This window comes from Petaurus breviceps, unplaced genomic scaffold (genome assembly GCF_028583685.1).
Source record: "Petaurus breviceps papuanus isolate PSGF00001 unplaced genomic scaffold, PetGlider_PUasm1.0 90977, whole genome shotgun sequence".
NCBI lineage: Eukaryota > Metazoa > Chordata > Mammalia > Diprotodontia > Petauridae > Petaurus > Petaurus breviceps.
The window spans coordinates 6,239,290-6,257,685 of NW_027187391.1; the positions used below are offsets into that span (position 1 = coordinate 6,239,290).

The 18,396-nt window shown below is 39.9% G+C and overlaps 1 protein-coding gene across 1 annotated transcript in view; it reads right to left on the minus strand.

Moving 5' to 3' along the window:
* The window catches only part of ECT2L (epithelial cell transforming 2 like), a 101,590-nt gene that overhangs the window by 78,758 nt on the left and 4,436 nt on the right, over positions 1–18,396 (minus strand). Inside the window, exons 2-3 of the mRNA XM_069077241.1 lie at positions 10,182–10,356; positions 9,658–9,770 (exon numbers count right to left, since the gene is read on the minus strand). Of these exons, the coding sequence (XP_068933342.1) occupies positions 9,658–9,770; positions 10,182–10,307 (239 nt within the window). The 5' untranslated portion in view covers positions 10,308–10,356. The remainder of the gene's footprint in view (positions 1–9,657; positions 9,771–10,181; positions 10,357–18,396) is intronic.

An 18,396-nucleotide genomic window follows, 5' to 3' on the forward strand; every position in this document is an offset into this window, starting at 1 on the left:
GAAATGAATGATGTAAATCAGAAGTTAATAAAGCATTTGAAAAATGAAAAAAACAAACTAGAAACAAAGTATGTGCCCACTTATTGTGCCCACAAATTGTCACATATAAATGTAATGAACCATTATTTCACTTTAAGAAATGGCAAATATGAGGAATTTGAGGAGATTTGTATGAATTGATGCAAAAAAAATGTAGAGCTAAGATAAAAATATCGACAGTGAAGAAAATAATGAAAATGAAAACAACCCTAAGAGGCAGCTGAATTCTGATTAAGCACAATGAGCAATATTATTAACTGCAGGGGACAAATAATAAAACACATCTCCCTTCTAGTAGAGAGGTGTGATTTACAGATGCTGTGTACTGAATATGATGTCCAACAAATTTATTGGGTCAATAGGTTTTGCTTAAGTGCTCTTTCCTTGTGATAAAAGAAGGTGCTGAGTGGATGGTTAGGGAAAATCAGGAAATATCTGTGGTATATAAAATAAGACATTAGCAAAACTTTTAAAAAATACGATAATTGGCAGCAAAAGTATGATGATCTTCTAATGTTTAATACTGTGTTTGGTTTAGTTGAGATTTTCCTCCATCTTATCTAGGTTTCCTTTTTGAGCAATAACTGCATTCACATTCCCTTGTAACAGTTAAAGCAACATGATGAAAAGAAGTCTGAATCTAGTAGAGATGCAAATCTGCTCTTGAAACCTTGTCTCAAAGAGCCTTTAAATTAACTACAAATAATACTCAGCTGATTTGAAGAAAAGGGGCATTCAATAGAAGGATATATATGTATGTGTATATGTATTTGTATATATAACATATACACACATAAAACATTATGTAAATAGAAGATATTATTACTATTTAAAAGCCTTTCTATAAATAGTGCCTCAAATGAATGAAAATCCTTGATAGAAGTGAAGAATGAATAGTCAGATTACATAAATTACTTTGAAAAAATTCCGACAGGAAAAAAAGTAAAATAAAAATTCTTTTCTCTCTGTCAGAAATCCCCTAATGATACTGTTGTGTGCATTACAGAATCATCATATTGTTGGTATAAAAAGTGAGAAATTCAGCTAGATTGTGATGGATTTGTCCTGACCTCAGCCAATGACCCAAGAGCAAATTAAAGTTGTTGTTGGTTTATCTCTTTTCCTTGCTGCGAAATAATGTATTTCTTAGAGTCTAGTCCCATTGTCCCCTAATTTTCCGTTACAGAGACAAATGCTAATAACTTAACAAGGTTTTCAACAACTAACTGACTTACAAGAGAAATGGTTAGGGAAGAATGGTAACAAAGAAATGAAGGGGGCATGTTAATTATAAAGGTGGGCTGCTTTTCTAAAACCAGATTATAAAAAAAAGTAGCACCCTTTCTGGGCTTCCTTTTCTGACTCTCATTTGCACTGACAGATTGTGTCCCCATAGAAAGAATACTCCTCTTCCTCTCAGAGTTCTAGGGGTAGCCTTGAGAGACTGGCATTTCTACAGGGGGCCCATCCAGTATGTTGCCCATTATTAATCATCCAATAGATCTCTATTAGCTTTAAAGGGATTTACTGAGAAGGTATAACAAGAATAATAGTTACAAAAACATTCTCCCCCAACTCTTTCCCTTTTACACACAAGATTCCTTGGGAGAGAGGGCTCAAAATTTTAAAATTAAAAGTAGTAAGGCACATGTGTCGGGAACAAGGAACACCACATGACTCACCGCTCCAGAAGTCTTTTTCTCCCTTTGTGGAGTCCTCATTAAGACTCCTTTTAGGGTAATTGTCTTCCAGGCTTTAAGAATTGATAACAATATAACCCAGAGCCAGTATTCCTCTATATTACAAGGTATCATGATCCCTGAAGCTGATACATTCTCAGAGAAACTATGCATTTTCATCTACAGGCACTTTCCTGTTATCAGCCACCCACTATCACTCTGGTGGATTCTGTTACCAAATCCAGCTGCTGGTAGAAACTCTAATAGAGTTTCTACCAATAGAAATTCTACTAATAGAAATTCTGATGGATCTCCTGGTCACCTGAGAATTGCTGACTGGAATATTAATTCATTTATGATTAGGGAAAAATAAATCCTTGCATCCAGGGAGGGAAAGAAACAAAAAGGGATGGGTTCATTCCTTTTATATGCAAAATTCAGTTCTAGTTTAGCATTTACAAAGTCATCAATCTTTCTGGTTCCTTAGCCAATTTGTCAGCTGTCAGGCTTTTGGACAGTTCATAGAACTAGCCTCTTAACACAGGTTTCCACAAGTTCTAAATATTGGATTGAAACCAGTCTGCTAACATCTATATGCATCAGGAAGGGCAAATATGAGCATACTCTAAGGACTGACCCCTCATTTGTCAGTCCCTCCAAACAGGTTTGTTGCCAGACATTTATACATAGAAAGGCAGGAACAGAGCCTAGGAGAATAGAGGATAAGGACCTTACAATTTTATCTAGGTTTGCTCTTGCCTAGATTCATATATGTGTCAATCCAAAAATCTTGAGAGAAAAGTGGTCTATGTCATATCCTAGTATCCACACCTCCTCTTCCTCTCCCTTCCTTTAGGGGAGGTTTCTTTGGCAAGATTGCCTTAAATGAGTTTTGGAAGAACAAGTTCCCCATAAAGAATTGAATGAGAGTTACAATGGCTTTCTAACCTTAATGAGATAGTCTTGGAACATGAATTTGATTGTTATCAGGAAGAAGTTCAACAGATGGACTACATTCCCATAAACTATAATCAACTGACTGGTTGCTCTGTATTCCAGAGTTTAGGCTTTGGGAGCTAAGACTCTGGAAGCTGATAGATATATCTGCCGATGAAAATAAAGTTAAGTGAAGGTTTTTATTCCTCTCCAAGGACAAAGTTTGAAGAGGGCATGTCTCTGAGCTTTAAATTAAAATAGGGATAGCAGAGACCATTACCTGTATTTATGGAGGACAGGTAGAATTTCAGTACTCATACCCCATAGGCAGCAACAATGAAAACAACATAAGGAGAGGCAGAGGACTGCAAAGACAAGAGTGCCTAGCAGGAAGACATAGAGATATTATGAAACACTCAGATATAAACCTAGCAGGGTTCAGTCTCAGAGTGTTCTGGACAAGAGCATCACCAGAAGACATGGATGGCCCCGCAGTATCAATGGAGTGAGTTGTCTCTCCTTTCATGTGCTTTGGCTACATGTCTTCTCCTATCTGTGAACATCCAGGTATGTTCCCTATGTGTTGATGGTATATGAACCTGGAAGAGTGTGGCCCAGGTTTATGGGAAGGATATCTGCTGCTACATTTCTCACTATGCTATTTCATTAGAAGTTTTTGTTTTGAACTAATTAGTAGTCCTTTGGAGGATTAGCAAAAGTAAATACATAGGGGTGGCTAAGTGGCACAGTGAATAGAGCCCCAGCCCTGGAGTCAGGAGGACCTGAGTTCAAATCCGACCTCAGACACTTAATAAAAAAACTAGCCATGTGACCTTGGGCAAGTCACTTAACCCCAATTGCCCTCCAAAAAGCAAAAAAAAAAAAAAAAGTAAATACATAGGTTTGAGTAGATGCAGACCCACAGAGTACTTTGTACTTTGGGTACCTTTTCTAGAGATCTAGCTATAGGAGAAAAAGTACCCTAGGTGTTAAATATACATAGGAAACACTTTTTTGACTTCTTTTTTTACTCTACATATGCATATGTCTTACTCTTATTGAGAATTTCCAAGTCTTTGCTCTCTTGTTCTTTATCCTGATGGAAATTCAAATGTTACTCTCCCTTTTCCTTCTCATAAAAGTCTGTGTTCTATCTGACCCGACTACCCTTCTCCCCAGACCAAGTCACAGTCTCACTTTTCCCATTCCCCTTGGAGAGCCAAGTATCTGGAAGCTGTGTTTTACAAAGACAACATTTGAAATTGATCCTCAAGAGGTTCTTTGGCTCATTATACATGCAATCAGTACATACCACTCCCTCTCCCAACTGCCTCTTCCCACTACCAACCACACAAAAGAAACAGGCTTATCTCTTTCTTTTCCACCTCTTAAAGGTTGTTATCAATATTTTTAAAAGCCATCCTTCCTCCAAGCTCTTCCATCTCTATTTTTATTTTTTCCAAGGGCAACAAATTTTAATTCACTACTTAATATAACTCAAGGGTATTTTTCATATTAATCTGATTAAAGTCACTTTTTTTTCTTTTTGGAGGGGGGAAAGCAGGGAAGTTGAGATTAAGTGACTTGCCCAAGGTCACACGGCTAGTAAGTGTTAAGTATCTGAGGCCGGATTAGAACACAGGTCCTCCTGACTCCAGGGCTGGTGCTCTATTCACTGTGCCACCTAGCCACCCCTAAAATCACTTTTATTTAGATGTTTTGAACTTTTTTATCTTAACTAGATTTCACTTGCAAGGTGACCACGCAATAAGATTGTGTAGTTGGCCAGAGGTCCCATGGCCCTTAATGTTGCCTCTGACTTGTTGTGTAAAGTTGTACTCTGTGCCTTTACCTCATTTCTTGTGTCTGTCTCTTGCCATCTCCTACCTGATGCCATAGTAGGCAAAAAAGAAGCAGGTCTTATACTCCATTGTTGAAATGAATTTATTAAATAAGATGTGCGGTTAATACCCAACCCAAAATCTGCTGAAGAGAATAATGTTATATTGAAGTTCCTCCACCCAAGGGAAACAGGAGCTTGTCTGTTTGAAAATAACTAGCCTTTTAAAAGGGGATCTTTGCATAACGAATAATCAGGAAGCATGCCACTACCTGGCAGTTTATGAAAACTTGTTCTACAAGTTTGGCAAGGAGGTTGACTCAGAGAACCCAGTTTGTACAAGTTCTACCATGTGTGACAGACCAAAACACCCTGACTTTCTACTGCTGCTCCAGGCTTAAGGGCCACAGAACAGGGAAAGTATCAAGCTCGAGAGTTTCGAAATTAGCTTCTTAGTGGAAATCAGCAAGAAACTACTTTTGACATGCCTCCGATACACACATTATGGAAATATTTTTCATGTATATGGTCCTGGTGGACACATTAGTAAAACTCTTTCAAAATATTTTTTCAAAGGTCTAGTTCCTAAAGCTTCAAGAGGAAATATATTTCTCATACTATAATAACTTGCTCAGTGAGGTTCCCTACAGCAATTATCTGCATTTTTAATTTTGTAGGTCATAAGCAAAATAATCATAACCATATTGGATAATGGAACATTTCTGTATGTGTAATAAGAATACAGCCTGATTTATTTACATGTAATTTATAAAATAAGTCCTTCAAATAGTATGACTTTTTTTTCCTATTATTTACATAGATGGTTATTTTTGCTTATGGGGACTGTGTCTGCATAGATAGGCATATACCGGTAAATGTATAACAAATGGTTCTGTATGCAGGACACATTTTTGAGTTTAATTTGCATTATTAACATTTTGTCCAACATTTTATTAAGTCTAAACAATAAATAAAACAATAAATCAAGCCCCCTTTGTAGCATTTGCTAGTTTCTAAAGTGTATATACAATGAAAATTTAACAAATGTCATTCCTCAGGTAGGAGCTAGCTGGAGCTCATGCATGGGTTTAACCTCCTCTTTGAACTACTAGAACTACTAATAAGTGGAAAAATTTACATTGAGTTTCATATCCTTTTTTCTCCCTCTGCTACTGTAATAAGAATGTAAATTTTAAAGATCTTCCCTGCCCCTAGGCTAATGTGCACCTGAAGCCTGGGGTAGGGGAGGCTTGTTTTTCAGTAGATACTTCTTGATTGGCCAGTGAGTCAGTAAGGTTGTTACATTCTCTGAGCCAGGAGAAGGCTATATTGAAAATGTGGGTGCTTTCTACTTTATCTACCTGTGCCAATATCATAACTACTCTGATGGCTTTCACTTTCTGGTTTTGGGACTCAGTCTTTTGGTATCTTAATAAATTTTCTAGTTTATTTCCCCATATGGCAAGCATGATGTATTTTGTAATGGATAATTATATCAGCATATTTGTAATCTTCATAGGCATTGTGAATATGGCATTGCTGATACAGCTACTTAGTCAGAATTCAACCACAGGATCAGAGATTTACAGTTGCAAGGATCCTTAGAGACCATAAAGTCCAACATTCAGTTTTTAGATGAGGCCCAGCAAGCTTAAAGGTCTTGCTAAAGGTCACACAGATGAATAAGTTGCATATCTAGGATTTGAACACAGCTTCTCCAATACCAAATCCAGCCCCCTGGTTTCATGGTATCACACAACCTCCTGGCACAAGAAAAGCTGAGGGACTCTGGCCATATTGGTGTGCCTCTTTTAGACTTCAGCAAAGTTAAAGCTTATGGGAGGCAAAGACAGGTGAGATGTTAGGGTAAGTTAAGCATTCCATGTTTTTTAAAGGAATTCTGAGGTTCAGGGTGACTCAGGTGAATATGAAAAGACCAAGAGAGACAATGAACTCATCCCTAAGGGAAAGATAGACTCATTCTCTAAAGTCACTCATTCTGTATAAGGTCCCAACAGGAATCTGGGAATTCTAACTAGATGAGGTCTCTAGCTCTGGACCAGGCAGAACCCTCTGAAAGAAGTAATACTTCTCCCCTTCCCTGCCTGGAAAATGATAAACCTCAGATCAAAAGCCTTAAAGGAGTAGGACTAGAAAGACTTGCCAGTTCTGGCCTAAGTATCTCTGTCCTTTCTGAAAAGTCATAGTAGCCTACCAGCTGAAAGAATCTAGTCATAGAGAGCTGAACCAGAGGCTGAAGCTAGTAGAGACTGTACCTGCCTATTAAAGAGTCCAGCAGATCTGATCTTGCCCTGGTACTGTAACCTGTGAGGATTCAGCACAACAGAGAATCAGACAGTCCAGTAGAGACACTGTTCCCTGCAAGGAAACGGCCCAAGTAAACAACAGAGAGACTTGTCCATTGACATGAACACCTGTCCCACAGTGAAGTATATGAGGATGCCCCAGGAAAAGAAAAAACAATGACAAACTTCTCTACCAGTGTCCCTACTTATGAGCCTCATTATTACTATATTTTAACTTCATGGGTTTTCCTTTTTCCTCCAACCTCTGGAGTCTATGTGTTTTAATGGGAAAGAATATCCCAAGTCTGGATGAGGGGAGTGAGTTCTTTGTAATCACAATTCTTGGTGCGCCATTTGAGGAAATATCTTTTAAGATCTGAGTCTACTGGTTGATAATAAATGGGAAACACATATGTGGGGGCTTGTGAGCTACAGAGTTGGGTATAGTCATCCACAGGGTTGCCCCTACAACTTGAAGCATCAGTTACACTTTGGATACCCAACCTACTAGTGTGAGTAGGAATTGGGACAGTGAGCAATCCGTGACCTGAAAATCTTAGTATGAATTGTTCTAGTGTTAATCTAAAGTGATATAGTGAAATTTTATAGCCTTGTGTGACTTAAGAGGAGCCAAGCAGGCCAAATCTTGTCATCAAATATTCACACATAGTTTTCACTAATATCAACAGACACCTAAGTATCTGAGGGCAACATGTGACCTAGAATATTTAGTAAACATTTCACCGAACTTTGAAGGGTATATATCTCCATGAGGAAATACAACTACTTTTAAATAGGGCAGAGCATTGTAGACATCTCCAAGATCACTGGTCCTGTTTTCAGCTCAGTCCCCAAAGCCATGGTCAAGGAGAGGAAAGCAACATTTATAGAAAAGGGCCTGCCATCTCTTTCCTCCCCTAGCACCAACTATCACCAACAAGGCAGACAAATCAACCTAGCTGAAGAAGCAGGGCATGCTGGGGGAGAGTTGTGGGATGGCATGTGTCAAGTGAGTCAAACCATTGCTGATCATCTTGACCACCAACTGTCCTTTGGCCTCAATGGCAGTAGGGTAGAACTGCATACCCTGGAACTCTGAGAATAGCAACTACAGCCTAGACCATTGGCCCTGCTTCTAGCCCAACGTCTACAGTCATCATAAAAGTGAACACTATCCGTACCACCACCATCGTCAACTGCTGAGCCCAAGAGTCCCAAGAATAGTAATGCCTCTCAGACAACCAGCCTAGCTTCTAACCACAGACATCACCAGCCATGCAGTCATCATTTAGAGAAGCAACTGTTGTGGATATGAGACATGGCAACTGCCTGTCTGGGTGCTACAATCCCTGCCTCCTCAGGAGCCATAGCTACTGAAGACTGAGGAAAGAAAGTTCTTACCACCAAATCCTTGGCTCCATTCAATGGTTCAACAGACACAGTTTTATCAATTGAAATGACACTAAAGAGGATGCATTACCGTCTGATTTGCCACTGACCCATAAGAGCCACTGGCCTTTTCCATCTGACATGAAGCTAAATACCCTAATAAGAATGTGAGCTCCTTAAAAACAGAGATTTTCTTACTTTTCTATTTCTATCCCTAGTTATTAGCATTAGTATTTTTCACTTTGTTCCTATCAATTGGGCTAATTACAGAACTGATATCATTCTGGTCCTACAAAAGGAAAATCTAAATGCCACAGAAATGTTTCCATGAAGACAGAACTTCAGGTCTAATATTGCTGTTCCTTGAAAATTGCCATAGGATCTCTAATGACCTCAAGTGGTTACAGCTAAAATTGCTTGATTTGTGATAATGGGATAAAATTATAGCACACTACAGAATGATTGGATTTTTTTAACTCAAAGGCTGGAAAGAGGAAATAAAAGGAAACAAACTACGACCAGGATTTATCATAAAATATATGTTTACAATATTCAGTGATTTGGATATTTTTCTTGCTGCTTATTTTAGCAGCCTCTTTGAAGATGGACAAGCAGGTATCTGTCTCCAACCTGTCACTCAGTGAATTAGCATTGAATGCATATGAGTGCCCAGTGTTATGCAGGGGAATATTGGGAGGTAAAGTGGGTGAATAGGGAAGAGGAGTTGGTTTAAAATGTAAGTGAATTAGAGAGAAAGTAGATAGATTGTGGGACAAGTGGGAAAGAGTACAGTATGGTGAGCAACAAAGAAAGAGCAATGGGAAAGAGGTGGGAAAGGAGAGGCCAGGGAAAGAGGGTCAAGAAAAAGGTGATGTTTTAAAATATTAGTAGCTATATGTCATGCTTGTAATAAGAGATGCTGATGTTGGCATCATTTCACAGGCATTTTATGTGCTGTCTGTTTTTGCTCTAATTGTGATAAATACAACATTAGCCTGATAGTTCTAGGGAGCACAGTTGTATAACAGGAGAAAATGACTGAGGTCTTTTGCAAATTCCTGCTGTACTGAATGAAGAGACAGCATAGTATCACAGAAAGAGCATGTGGATTCAAATTTTTACTCTGATAATGTCTGTGTTCCTTTGTAGAAGACACTTCCCTTCTATGGGCTTCAGCTGCCTTATCTGTAAAATGAAGGAATTGTATTGGGCCCCATCTAAGGTCCATTTCTGGTTCTCAATGGTCTATCTCTGCTGCCTGATGGAGTTAATGTTGCTTTCAAAGTACCTTTCTCTCAGCAGGTAGTTGTGCACTGAAAGATTCTTCATAAAGACAGTTTACAAAGTTGGTTACTTTGGTTTTTTTAATTTTTAAGAAAAGAGAAATAATTTTTAAGTTCAAATAAATATCTCACCATATTTTACTTTCTTTAAAAGATAATAAACATATCCTTATATTAAAGCTTACTTTAGTTGTGAGTGACTGCAATTTTGCAATATTGCAAGTAGAAATTCTTTACGTTGCTTGTCGGTCCACAGATCAAACCAATGAGTTATAAGACTAACTCTTTCCTGAAAGAGCTGTAAGAAAAGTAAAATGAAATCTTTTTATACATTTCAGTTTCTAAGCTAAGTATTCCTAGTGCAACACAGCATTAACCAACTACTCAGAATAAATAAATATTACTAAATAGATATATCTAGGGTAATTGGATCTCTGCTAAGGTCTGTTTGTGATGTAGTAGACTGGATTTCAAATCAGAAAGCCTGAGTTTGAATTAGTATTCAAACTAATTTTTAGGTGCTTACTATGTCTGGGAAGTTGGTCAAGTTAAATAATCTCTCTGGGCCTCAATATCTCAAGTGTAAAATGATCTCTTAGTTCCCTTCCAGCCACAGATCAATGAATCTAGGAACTTAAAGGGGAATTTTTTTAAAATTGGCAAAATGTGGATCCATACTTCACAGTAAAATTAAGCTTGAGTAACTCACTTGTTTATTTAATGATTTGTTGATCATTGGTGTCCAAGCGCTGAACCTCCTTTGAAAGCACTCAATCCTCTGGCACTTGTTGGAAGAGTCTCTTACTGACATTTCTGCAAAGATATCTGTATTCATGGTTCCAGAAGCTGTTTATTCCATTACTGGGATGTTTGATAAAGAATTCCTAGACATATACAATAGATCAAAGGGTTCTGTTACACTATTTCAATAATCATTAATAGGGCAACATCTTAGTGCTGATGTGTTGAGGGTGGGGTGGGTGAGAAGAGTCTAGACTCTAGACCTATGGTTTTATGATGGGGATTTCTTGGTGTAAAAACTCCTTGTACTCCTCTCCTCAGCATTTCTCACATATTGTCTTCTCTTCACTCACATGGTCGCCACCGTTGTCCAGACTTAAACTCTCTTACCAGTACTGCCACAATAACCTTCTATTTGGTTTTCCTGACTCAAGCCTCTCCCTACTCCAATCCATTGTAATGGTAATGGGATGTGAAGATCTTCCATGCCCCTTGAACTTGCTGACATAGCAGGAAGGGGTGGGGCAAGAGCTGAGTAGGAACCTGGCTGGAGCCAGCATAATGACTGCAAGAGGTGGCAAGGCCAGCAGACAGAGCACAACTCAAGAACTTCTACTAAGAACTCCTGCTAAGGATTGCTGGAGATGGGTACTGTGGGGGGGCCAGAGCTGCTGAGAGCGAGCTACATGGAGGCTGAGCAGTTACTGTGAGTGAGGAGAGGAGGATCTTTGCCTGAGGTAGCCTGTTTTGTTTTGAAGGCTTGAGAATGTGGGTGTTTACTGCATTAACTATGTGTGCCAACTCCATGGCTACTGTGATGGCTTTGACTTTCCAGTTTTAGAACTCAGTTTTCTGGTATTTTAATAAATGTTCTAGCTATGTCCCCCATGTAGAGAGCCTGTTACATCTTGTGATTAATAACGATATCAGCATACTTATAATTACCATAGGCATTGTGAATACTGCATTATTGTTACATCCATCCTCCATAACTACCAAAAAGGTACTCCTAAAGCACCAGTTTTCATGTCATGCCCCCTCCTCAATAAACTCTGATGATTCCCTATTGCCTCCAAGATCAAATATAAGCTTCTCTGTTTGACACTTAAATCTCTTAATAATATGACCCTTTTCTAACTGTCCAGCCTTTTGACTTACCTCTCTGCACTTTGACATCTAGTCATACTGGCTTTCCTGCTGTTCTGCATATATGACACCACATCTCCCATCTCCATGCCTTTGTAGTGGCTATCCTCTATACCAGAAATACACTTCATATATTCCTGCTTCTTAGAATAGTGTGTTTCCTTCAGGACTCGGCTCAAGTGCCACCCTATTTACTTGTATACTCTCTCCCAGAACTACCTTGTATGTTCATATTGTTTTCCTGAATAGAATGTAAGCTTCTTGAAGCTTTTGTCTTACAGTAAGCACTTAATACATACTTGTTAATTGTGATGAAGGTCGATAAGCAAGTTTCCCTAAAACTTAGAGCCCTAGAAAGTTGCTTGGGGAATTGAGATGTTTAAGTAATCTGCCCAGAGTCACATAGCTAGTGTATCAGAGGCAGGACTTGAACCTGCATCTTCCTGATTCCCTAGACCCTCTATCTACTATGCTGTACCACTTTTCAGAGCTTAATGTCCTCCTCTGTTTTTTTTTTAATTTATTTTCAGTTTTCTTTTTTTTTTCTTTTTGGAGGGGAGAAGGCAGGGCATTTGGGGTTAAGTAACTTGCCCAAGGTCACATGGCTAGTTTTGTGCTGTGTCTGAGGCCAGATTTGAACTCAGGTCCTCCTGACTCCAGGTCCAGTGCTCTATTCACTGCACCACGTAGCCACCCCCTCCTCTGTTTTTGAAAAGAACCAGTGACATCATGTGGTAATGTTTTGAATTGATTGAATTGATGCTTATGAATTTAAGTGAGGCACAAAGTCATCAGCCTTATTCTCTTTCCTAGAGTCATTGAAGTCCAATGGCAAGACACAAGTCATCCTGACTGGTGTTGGTCTGAGATACAGTAGATGATCTAGGCATCTTTGATGTCTGACCAAGCCCCACAGTGCCTGCTTTAGCCAACTTCATGACTGTTGGAACAAATTGCTGTCATCTGCCCATTCTGCTGAAATAAGTCTTCACATTGTTGGGTAGACATGGCTCTAAATCCCATTGGGTTTGATTACCCTCAATCTGGTTTAGTCGATCCGCCATGACAGTTTTACCAGCATGTGGCCAATGCACATGGTCCAGCTTCTTGGAGCCACAGGGGAGAGTTGGGTGACAGGTGGACACCAAAGGAGGACAAGCAGTCCTGATATGGGCTTGGCAAGCCCTCACATTAGAGATGCTAGTCCTCCCTGAACACCCCATATGCTCCAGAGCTGAAAGCTGCACATTAAAATCAACATGCCAAAAAAGTTTGGAGGTAGAGAGCTGGAGTGGTATTTGGATGCTCTTCTTGATTTTATTGCTCATTTGTTGTATAAGGCATACACATAGAAACATATGAGCTGCTTAAATTCAAGTTATTATTACCTATGCCCTTACTAGCAGCTTTACTCCTTGGACTGGATCCCACAATGATCATGTTGTCAGGAAACCTCACTGGGAGACTCATCACCCTGAGAGATTGGATCAGCTTTGTTACAGTACCCTTAGTACCCTCTGCCACTCTGACTGGAGGGTTGGAGGACAGAGCAAAGAACTCTTCCCAAAGCCTCTATTTAAAGAGAGCTCCCAGGCCAATATCTCTTCGCGTCCCACCAACTGCTCTCCTAGGAGTGAACTCCACATGCCCTCTGGTGCTGGAAACCTTCCTCAGCCTTCCCTTCTATCCTTTTAGCTTTCAGTGCATGTGCACATATGTGTGTGTATTATCTTCCCACATTAGACTGTAAGCTCCTTGAGGGTAAGAACTGTCTTTTTCGGGGTGGCCAGGTGGCTCAGTGAGTAAGAGCACTGGCTCCAGTGTCAGGATGACCTGGGGATCAAATCTGGGCTCAGACACTTAGCACCCACCCAGAAACACCTGGCCGTGTAACCTTGAGCAAGTTACTTAACCCCAATTGTGTAGGGGCAGCCAGGTGGCTCAGCGAGTAAGAGCACTGGCTCCAGTGTCAGGATGACCTGGGGATCGAATCTGGGCTCAGACACTTAGCACCACACCCAGAAATAACTGGCCATGTAACCTTGAACAAGTTACTTAGCCCCGATTGCTTTAAAAAAAAAGTCTTTTTCTTTTTGAACCCCCAGTTCTTAGTGAATTGCACACAGTAGGTGCTTAATAAACATTAACTGACTGACTGACCTACAATCCAATCTCTTGTCCTTGGCTGTATCAGTTCCCATGGCCCAACCTAGCCCAGACTTGCTCGTTATTTTGCAAGAAAACTGAGAGAGGAAAATTAAGGTGCTTCAGGAAATTGTTTATGACCCAGAAACTGGCATATTTCTTTTTGAGTTAGACAACTTGGTCCTACTTATAACCCAAATGACCAGAAATTTGAAATGTGGAGTTGGATTCCACCTCCATCACTGCCCTGCCTCCCTCCTCCTTTTTGGAGGATGGAGAATGGAAAAGATCAAGGAAGAGGTGAGAAATTAATCTGATGTGGCATTTATCTTCCCTTCTGTCAAACAGATAGAGAAATTATGGTAACTTAGGGAACATCATGGGATTTAGCACTGGAAGAGAAAGACCTTAGAAGTTAATTTAACCTAACATTTCATCTAACAGATGAGGAAATTGTAGCCCACAGAGGGGAAATGATTTGTCAAAGCTAATGGTAAGTAGAAAAGACAAGATGTGAACCCAAGTCCTCTGACTCCAAATTCAAGGTTCTCTTTTTTCAAACACTCTCAAATATGTTTGTATGACTGGCGATCCTCCTGCCCTCTGCTGCTTCCCCTCCAACACTCCAAAAGAGAGAGCAAAATATCCAAGGAGACAGTAGAAAATCCCTAAAAGCATAAAACAAGAAAGACAAAGTTGTGTTCTTCAGATGAGATTATCTTCATTTCTGGAAGGTATTTCCCTGGCCCAGTGCTCATTCTTTTCCTTTGGAAGACACTTGGGACTTCAGAATGGATGCTTTCCATTACCAGGCCCCAGAATTCTGGGTTCTTTCTTCTTGCTCTTTAACTTAGGGACATTCTTCAGCATGTCCAGCAAAATCAGGGTATGTATTTTGCAACCTTGGATGTAAACCTGCTATAGCTGGGAGTGGGGGTGGGGAGAGACATCTTCATTCATCCTGATCTATATTTTTCCACTGGACCCAGAAGGCTCAGGAGGAGAAAGTAAACATGGTGACTTTGCATAATCCTCCCTCACTTAAATTCAATTCATTTGCAAGTCATGACATCTTCCTGATATCATGGTCCTCTTTGAGAATGAAGGACAAACAATAGAATCTGGATCATTTATCCATTTCTGAACTTGCCCATAAAGCTAAATGTTGTCCTCAGCCCTGATCAGTTTGCCCTGGATGACTACCCTAGAGTTAGTCTAAGGCAATGATGTAGCTGTCTGCTTTACATAGGCCCTTGATTAGAACATCCATCAATAATTTAGGAAGAAAAAAGGGCAGTTCTAGCTCCCCAGCTCCCCATGCTGAATAATCAGCAACAACCAAAAAGTAGACCTTCTTCAGCTCTTTCTTCTCCAACACACAGTTCTTCTTTAGCATCTGGGAGACACAATCCAAATACAAGACATAACAATACTCTCTCTTATCCCTAGAGGCAACAGGATGCTTCTATCCAAAATTCACTTAGCCTCTCAGAGCCTCTAGTCAACTCTCAGGTAGTCCAATAATTTTTAAATGGTCTCTCTTGGATCTATTTTCCAGGTCATTTGTTTTTCCAATGAGATATTTCATATTGTCTTCTTTTTTTTTCATTCCTTTGTTTTGTTTTATAATTCCTTGATTTCTCATAGAGTCATTAGCTTCCATTTGCTCCATTCTGATATTTAAGGAATTATTTTCTTCAGTGATCTTTTGGACTTCCTTTTCCATTTGACCAATTCTGATTTTTAAGGCATTCTTCTCATTGGCTTTTTAGACCTCTTTTACCATGTGGTGTAGCCTATTTTTTAAAGTGTTATTTTCTTCACTATTTTTGGGTGGTCTCCTTTAACAAGCTATTGACTCTTTTTTCATGGTTTTCTTGCATCACTGTCATTTTTCTTCCCAATGTTTCCTCTACTTTTCTTGCTTGATTTTCAAAATCCTTTTTGAGCTCTTCCATGGTCTGAGACCAAATCATATTTTTCTTGGAGGCTTTGGATGTAGGAACTTTGACTTTGTTTTCTTCTGATTGTATGTTTTGATCTTCCTCGTCACCAAAGTAAGATTCTATAGTCTGAGTTTTTTGTGCTTTTTGTTCATTTTCCTAGCTAATTACTTGACTTTTAAACTCTTTGTTAAGGTAGGGTTCTGTTTCTAATGTGGAAGGCATACTGTCCCAAGCTTCAGGGGTTTTGTGCAGCTGTTTTCAGAGATACTTCTAGGGACCTGTAAGTTTTCAGTTCTTTCAAGGTGATATGATCTAAGGAGAGGTGTTTACTCCTCTCCTGGCCTGTGATCTTGTCAGTGAGTGACCACAAGCACTCTTTTCTGTCCTGAAACTGTGAGGAGGGCTCCCTCTCCACTACTGCCACAAGTTCTATATGTCAGTGTTCCTCCTCACCCCAGGACTGCCACGCAGGACTGTGACCCAGATCCAAGTATGGGCAAAGCAACAGAATCCTGCCTCAGTGCCAGCAAAGAGATACTTAGCATCTCCTTCTGGTCAGTTGTTCAATACCCTTACCATCTGTGGACTAAGAAATCTGGAAAAAGTTGCTGCTGCTGCTGCCACCACCACCACCACCACTGTTGCCACCCTGGAGCTCTGCTGGGGCCAGGGCTAATCTGTATTCCTCTCTCACCCAGGTCTGAGAGACCGCCCCCCCCCCCCACCCCCACTGACCTTCTAAGCAGTCTTTGGCATTTGTGGGTTGAGAAGTCTGAAAAACCACCTCAGCTGCCAATAATTCAGTCCCCTGAGACCTGCTCCAGGTTTGCTGGGGCCTGGTCTGTGTCTGCATGTTGGACTGCACTCGTCTCCCATACGGGTGCAAGAGACCTTTCCCGTTGACCATCCAGGTTGTCTTGAGCTGGAAATTTGTTTCACTCTGAATTTTTGTGGATTCTGCTGCTCTAGAATTTGTTTAGAGTAATTTTTCGGGTATTTGGATGGGTTTGGGGGAGAGCTCAGATGAGTCCCTGCTTTTACTCTGCCATCTTGGCTCTGCCTCCCTAGTCAACTCTCTAAGACTATAAGTTGCAGAATTTTTGTCATTAGCATTGGCAGCAGTAATTTCCTCACAAGGAGTTCCCTATCCTAATGAAATAACTCTGGTACTCATATACATATACAAATTATAAGATGAAATCTACATAAAACATATACACATCTATAAACTAAAACATAATAACAATAGAAAAGCATGGAAATATCAGATGGTAACTATAGATACTATGTATGTCCATCTACAACTAAAATATGCTGATTATATGTAACATGTATGTATAGCATGCACATATAAAAATTGCAAGATGCTATTACTAACATGTATGTCCATTTACAAACTAACCCTATATGACTATATAACAGGTATATACATATATAAACAATAAGATGTTAACTCTATATAACATGTGTATGGCCCCATGCTCTCAGGGCCATATTGGGTACTTCCCTACTATAGGACACTGGCCTCCCTGCAGAGTTTGTGGGGGTTTTCTTTCTGGCACTTTCTCAGCTATGTTCCCTCTTTTCAAGGGCCTGTGGTTAGCACTCTGGTTTTACTTAGTCACTTAACATTGTGTAGTTTTTAACAAAGGGATATTTACTCCAAAGATACAATAAAAGTAAATGTACTAACATTTCCCTCCAATACTTGGAAGATATGCTCTCTCCTATCTCACCTGATCTCTGGGATAACAGGCTCAAAACTTAAGCTAAATTCATTCATAATATTGGTGCCACCAAGGTTATATTCAAAGGTGGCATCATTGATGGATGATTCCTTCCTGTGGACTGGACTCCCAATGTTATTCCTTATAGCTCATTTGCCATTAATGCTAGGCTGGCTGCAACACCTGGTCAGGAATAGCAGCCTATTTTTCAGTGGCCCATTATGGCCTAAGCATTAGAAGGTGGGTGGCACAGTGGATAGAGCACAAGACTTGGAGTCAGGAAGACTTGAGTTTTAATCTGGCCTTAGATACTTCCTAGCTGTGTGACCCTGGGCAACCTCAAATGTAAAATGAAGATAATAACACCTACCTCCCAGGGTTGTTAGGCTTAAATAAGATAGATTTGTAAAGTGCTTAGCATGGTGACTAGCATATGGTAAGTATTTAATAAATGCTTATTCCTTTCTTCCTTTTCTTCTTTCTTCCCTCCTTTCCTCCCTTCCTTCCTTCCACCTTTTCTCTTATAGCACAGTCAGATATGAGTACAGCCAAAAAATATAGTTAAGAGATTACCAAAGTTGACTCAGACCCTAATGAAGACCTAGAGAAAGGTCTCCAGCACATTGGGCCTCTTAGATTGCATTTATGGAGGGAATAGACAAAAAAATGAAACAGGACAAAGTATAGATAAATTGTGATCTCCACCTTTGGAAGGGAAGCCCACATTGATGAGATCCCAACTCCACTGAGGCATATTTTAGGGACACTTTCATTTTAATGGAGGCAGGGATTGTATTAATTTCATCTATATCCTCAGAGTCTAGCAATCAATCAATACACATTTATAGGCACCTACTATGTGCCAGGAACTGTGCTAAGTTCTGGGATACAAAAAGAGGCAAAAGACAGTCCCTGCCCTCAAGGAGCTTACAGTCTAATGGGGGAAGCAATATACAAACAAATATACACAAAGCAGTCTATATACAGAATAAAAAGGAAATAATTAACTGAGGGAAAGTATTAGAATTAAGAGGAATTAGGGAAGGCTTCCAGTAGAAGGTGGGATTTTAGATGGAGCTTAAAGAAAGAATGGGAGGTCAGTAGTCCACAGCAGAGAAGGGAGAGCATTCCAGACATGGGTGACAGCCAGAGGGAATGCCTAGAGCTAAGAGACAGTTTCTTCTTTGTGAATCAGCTAGGAGGTCAGTGTCACTAGTAC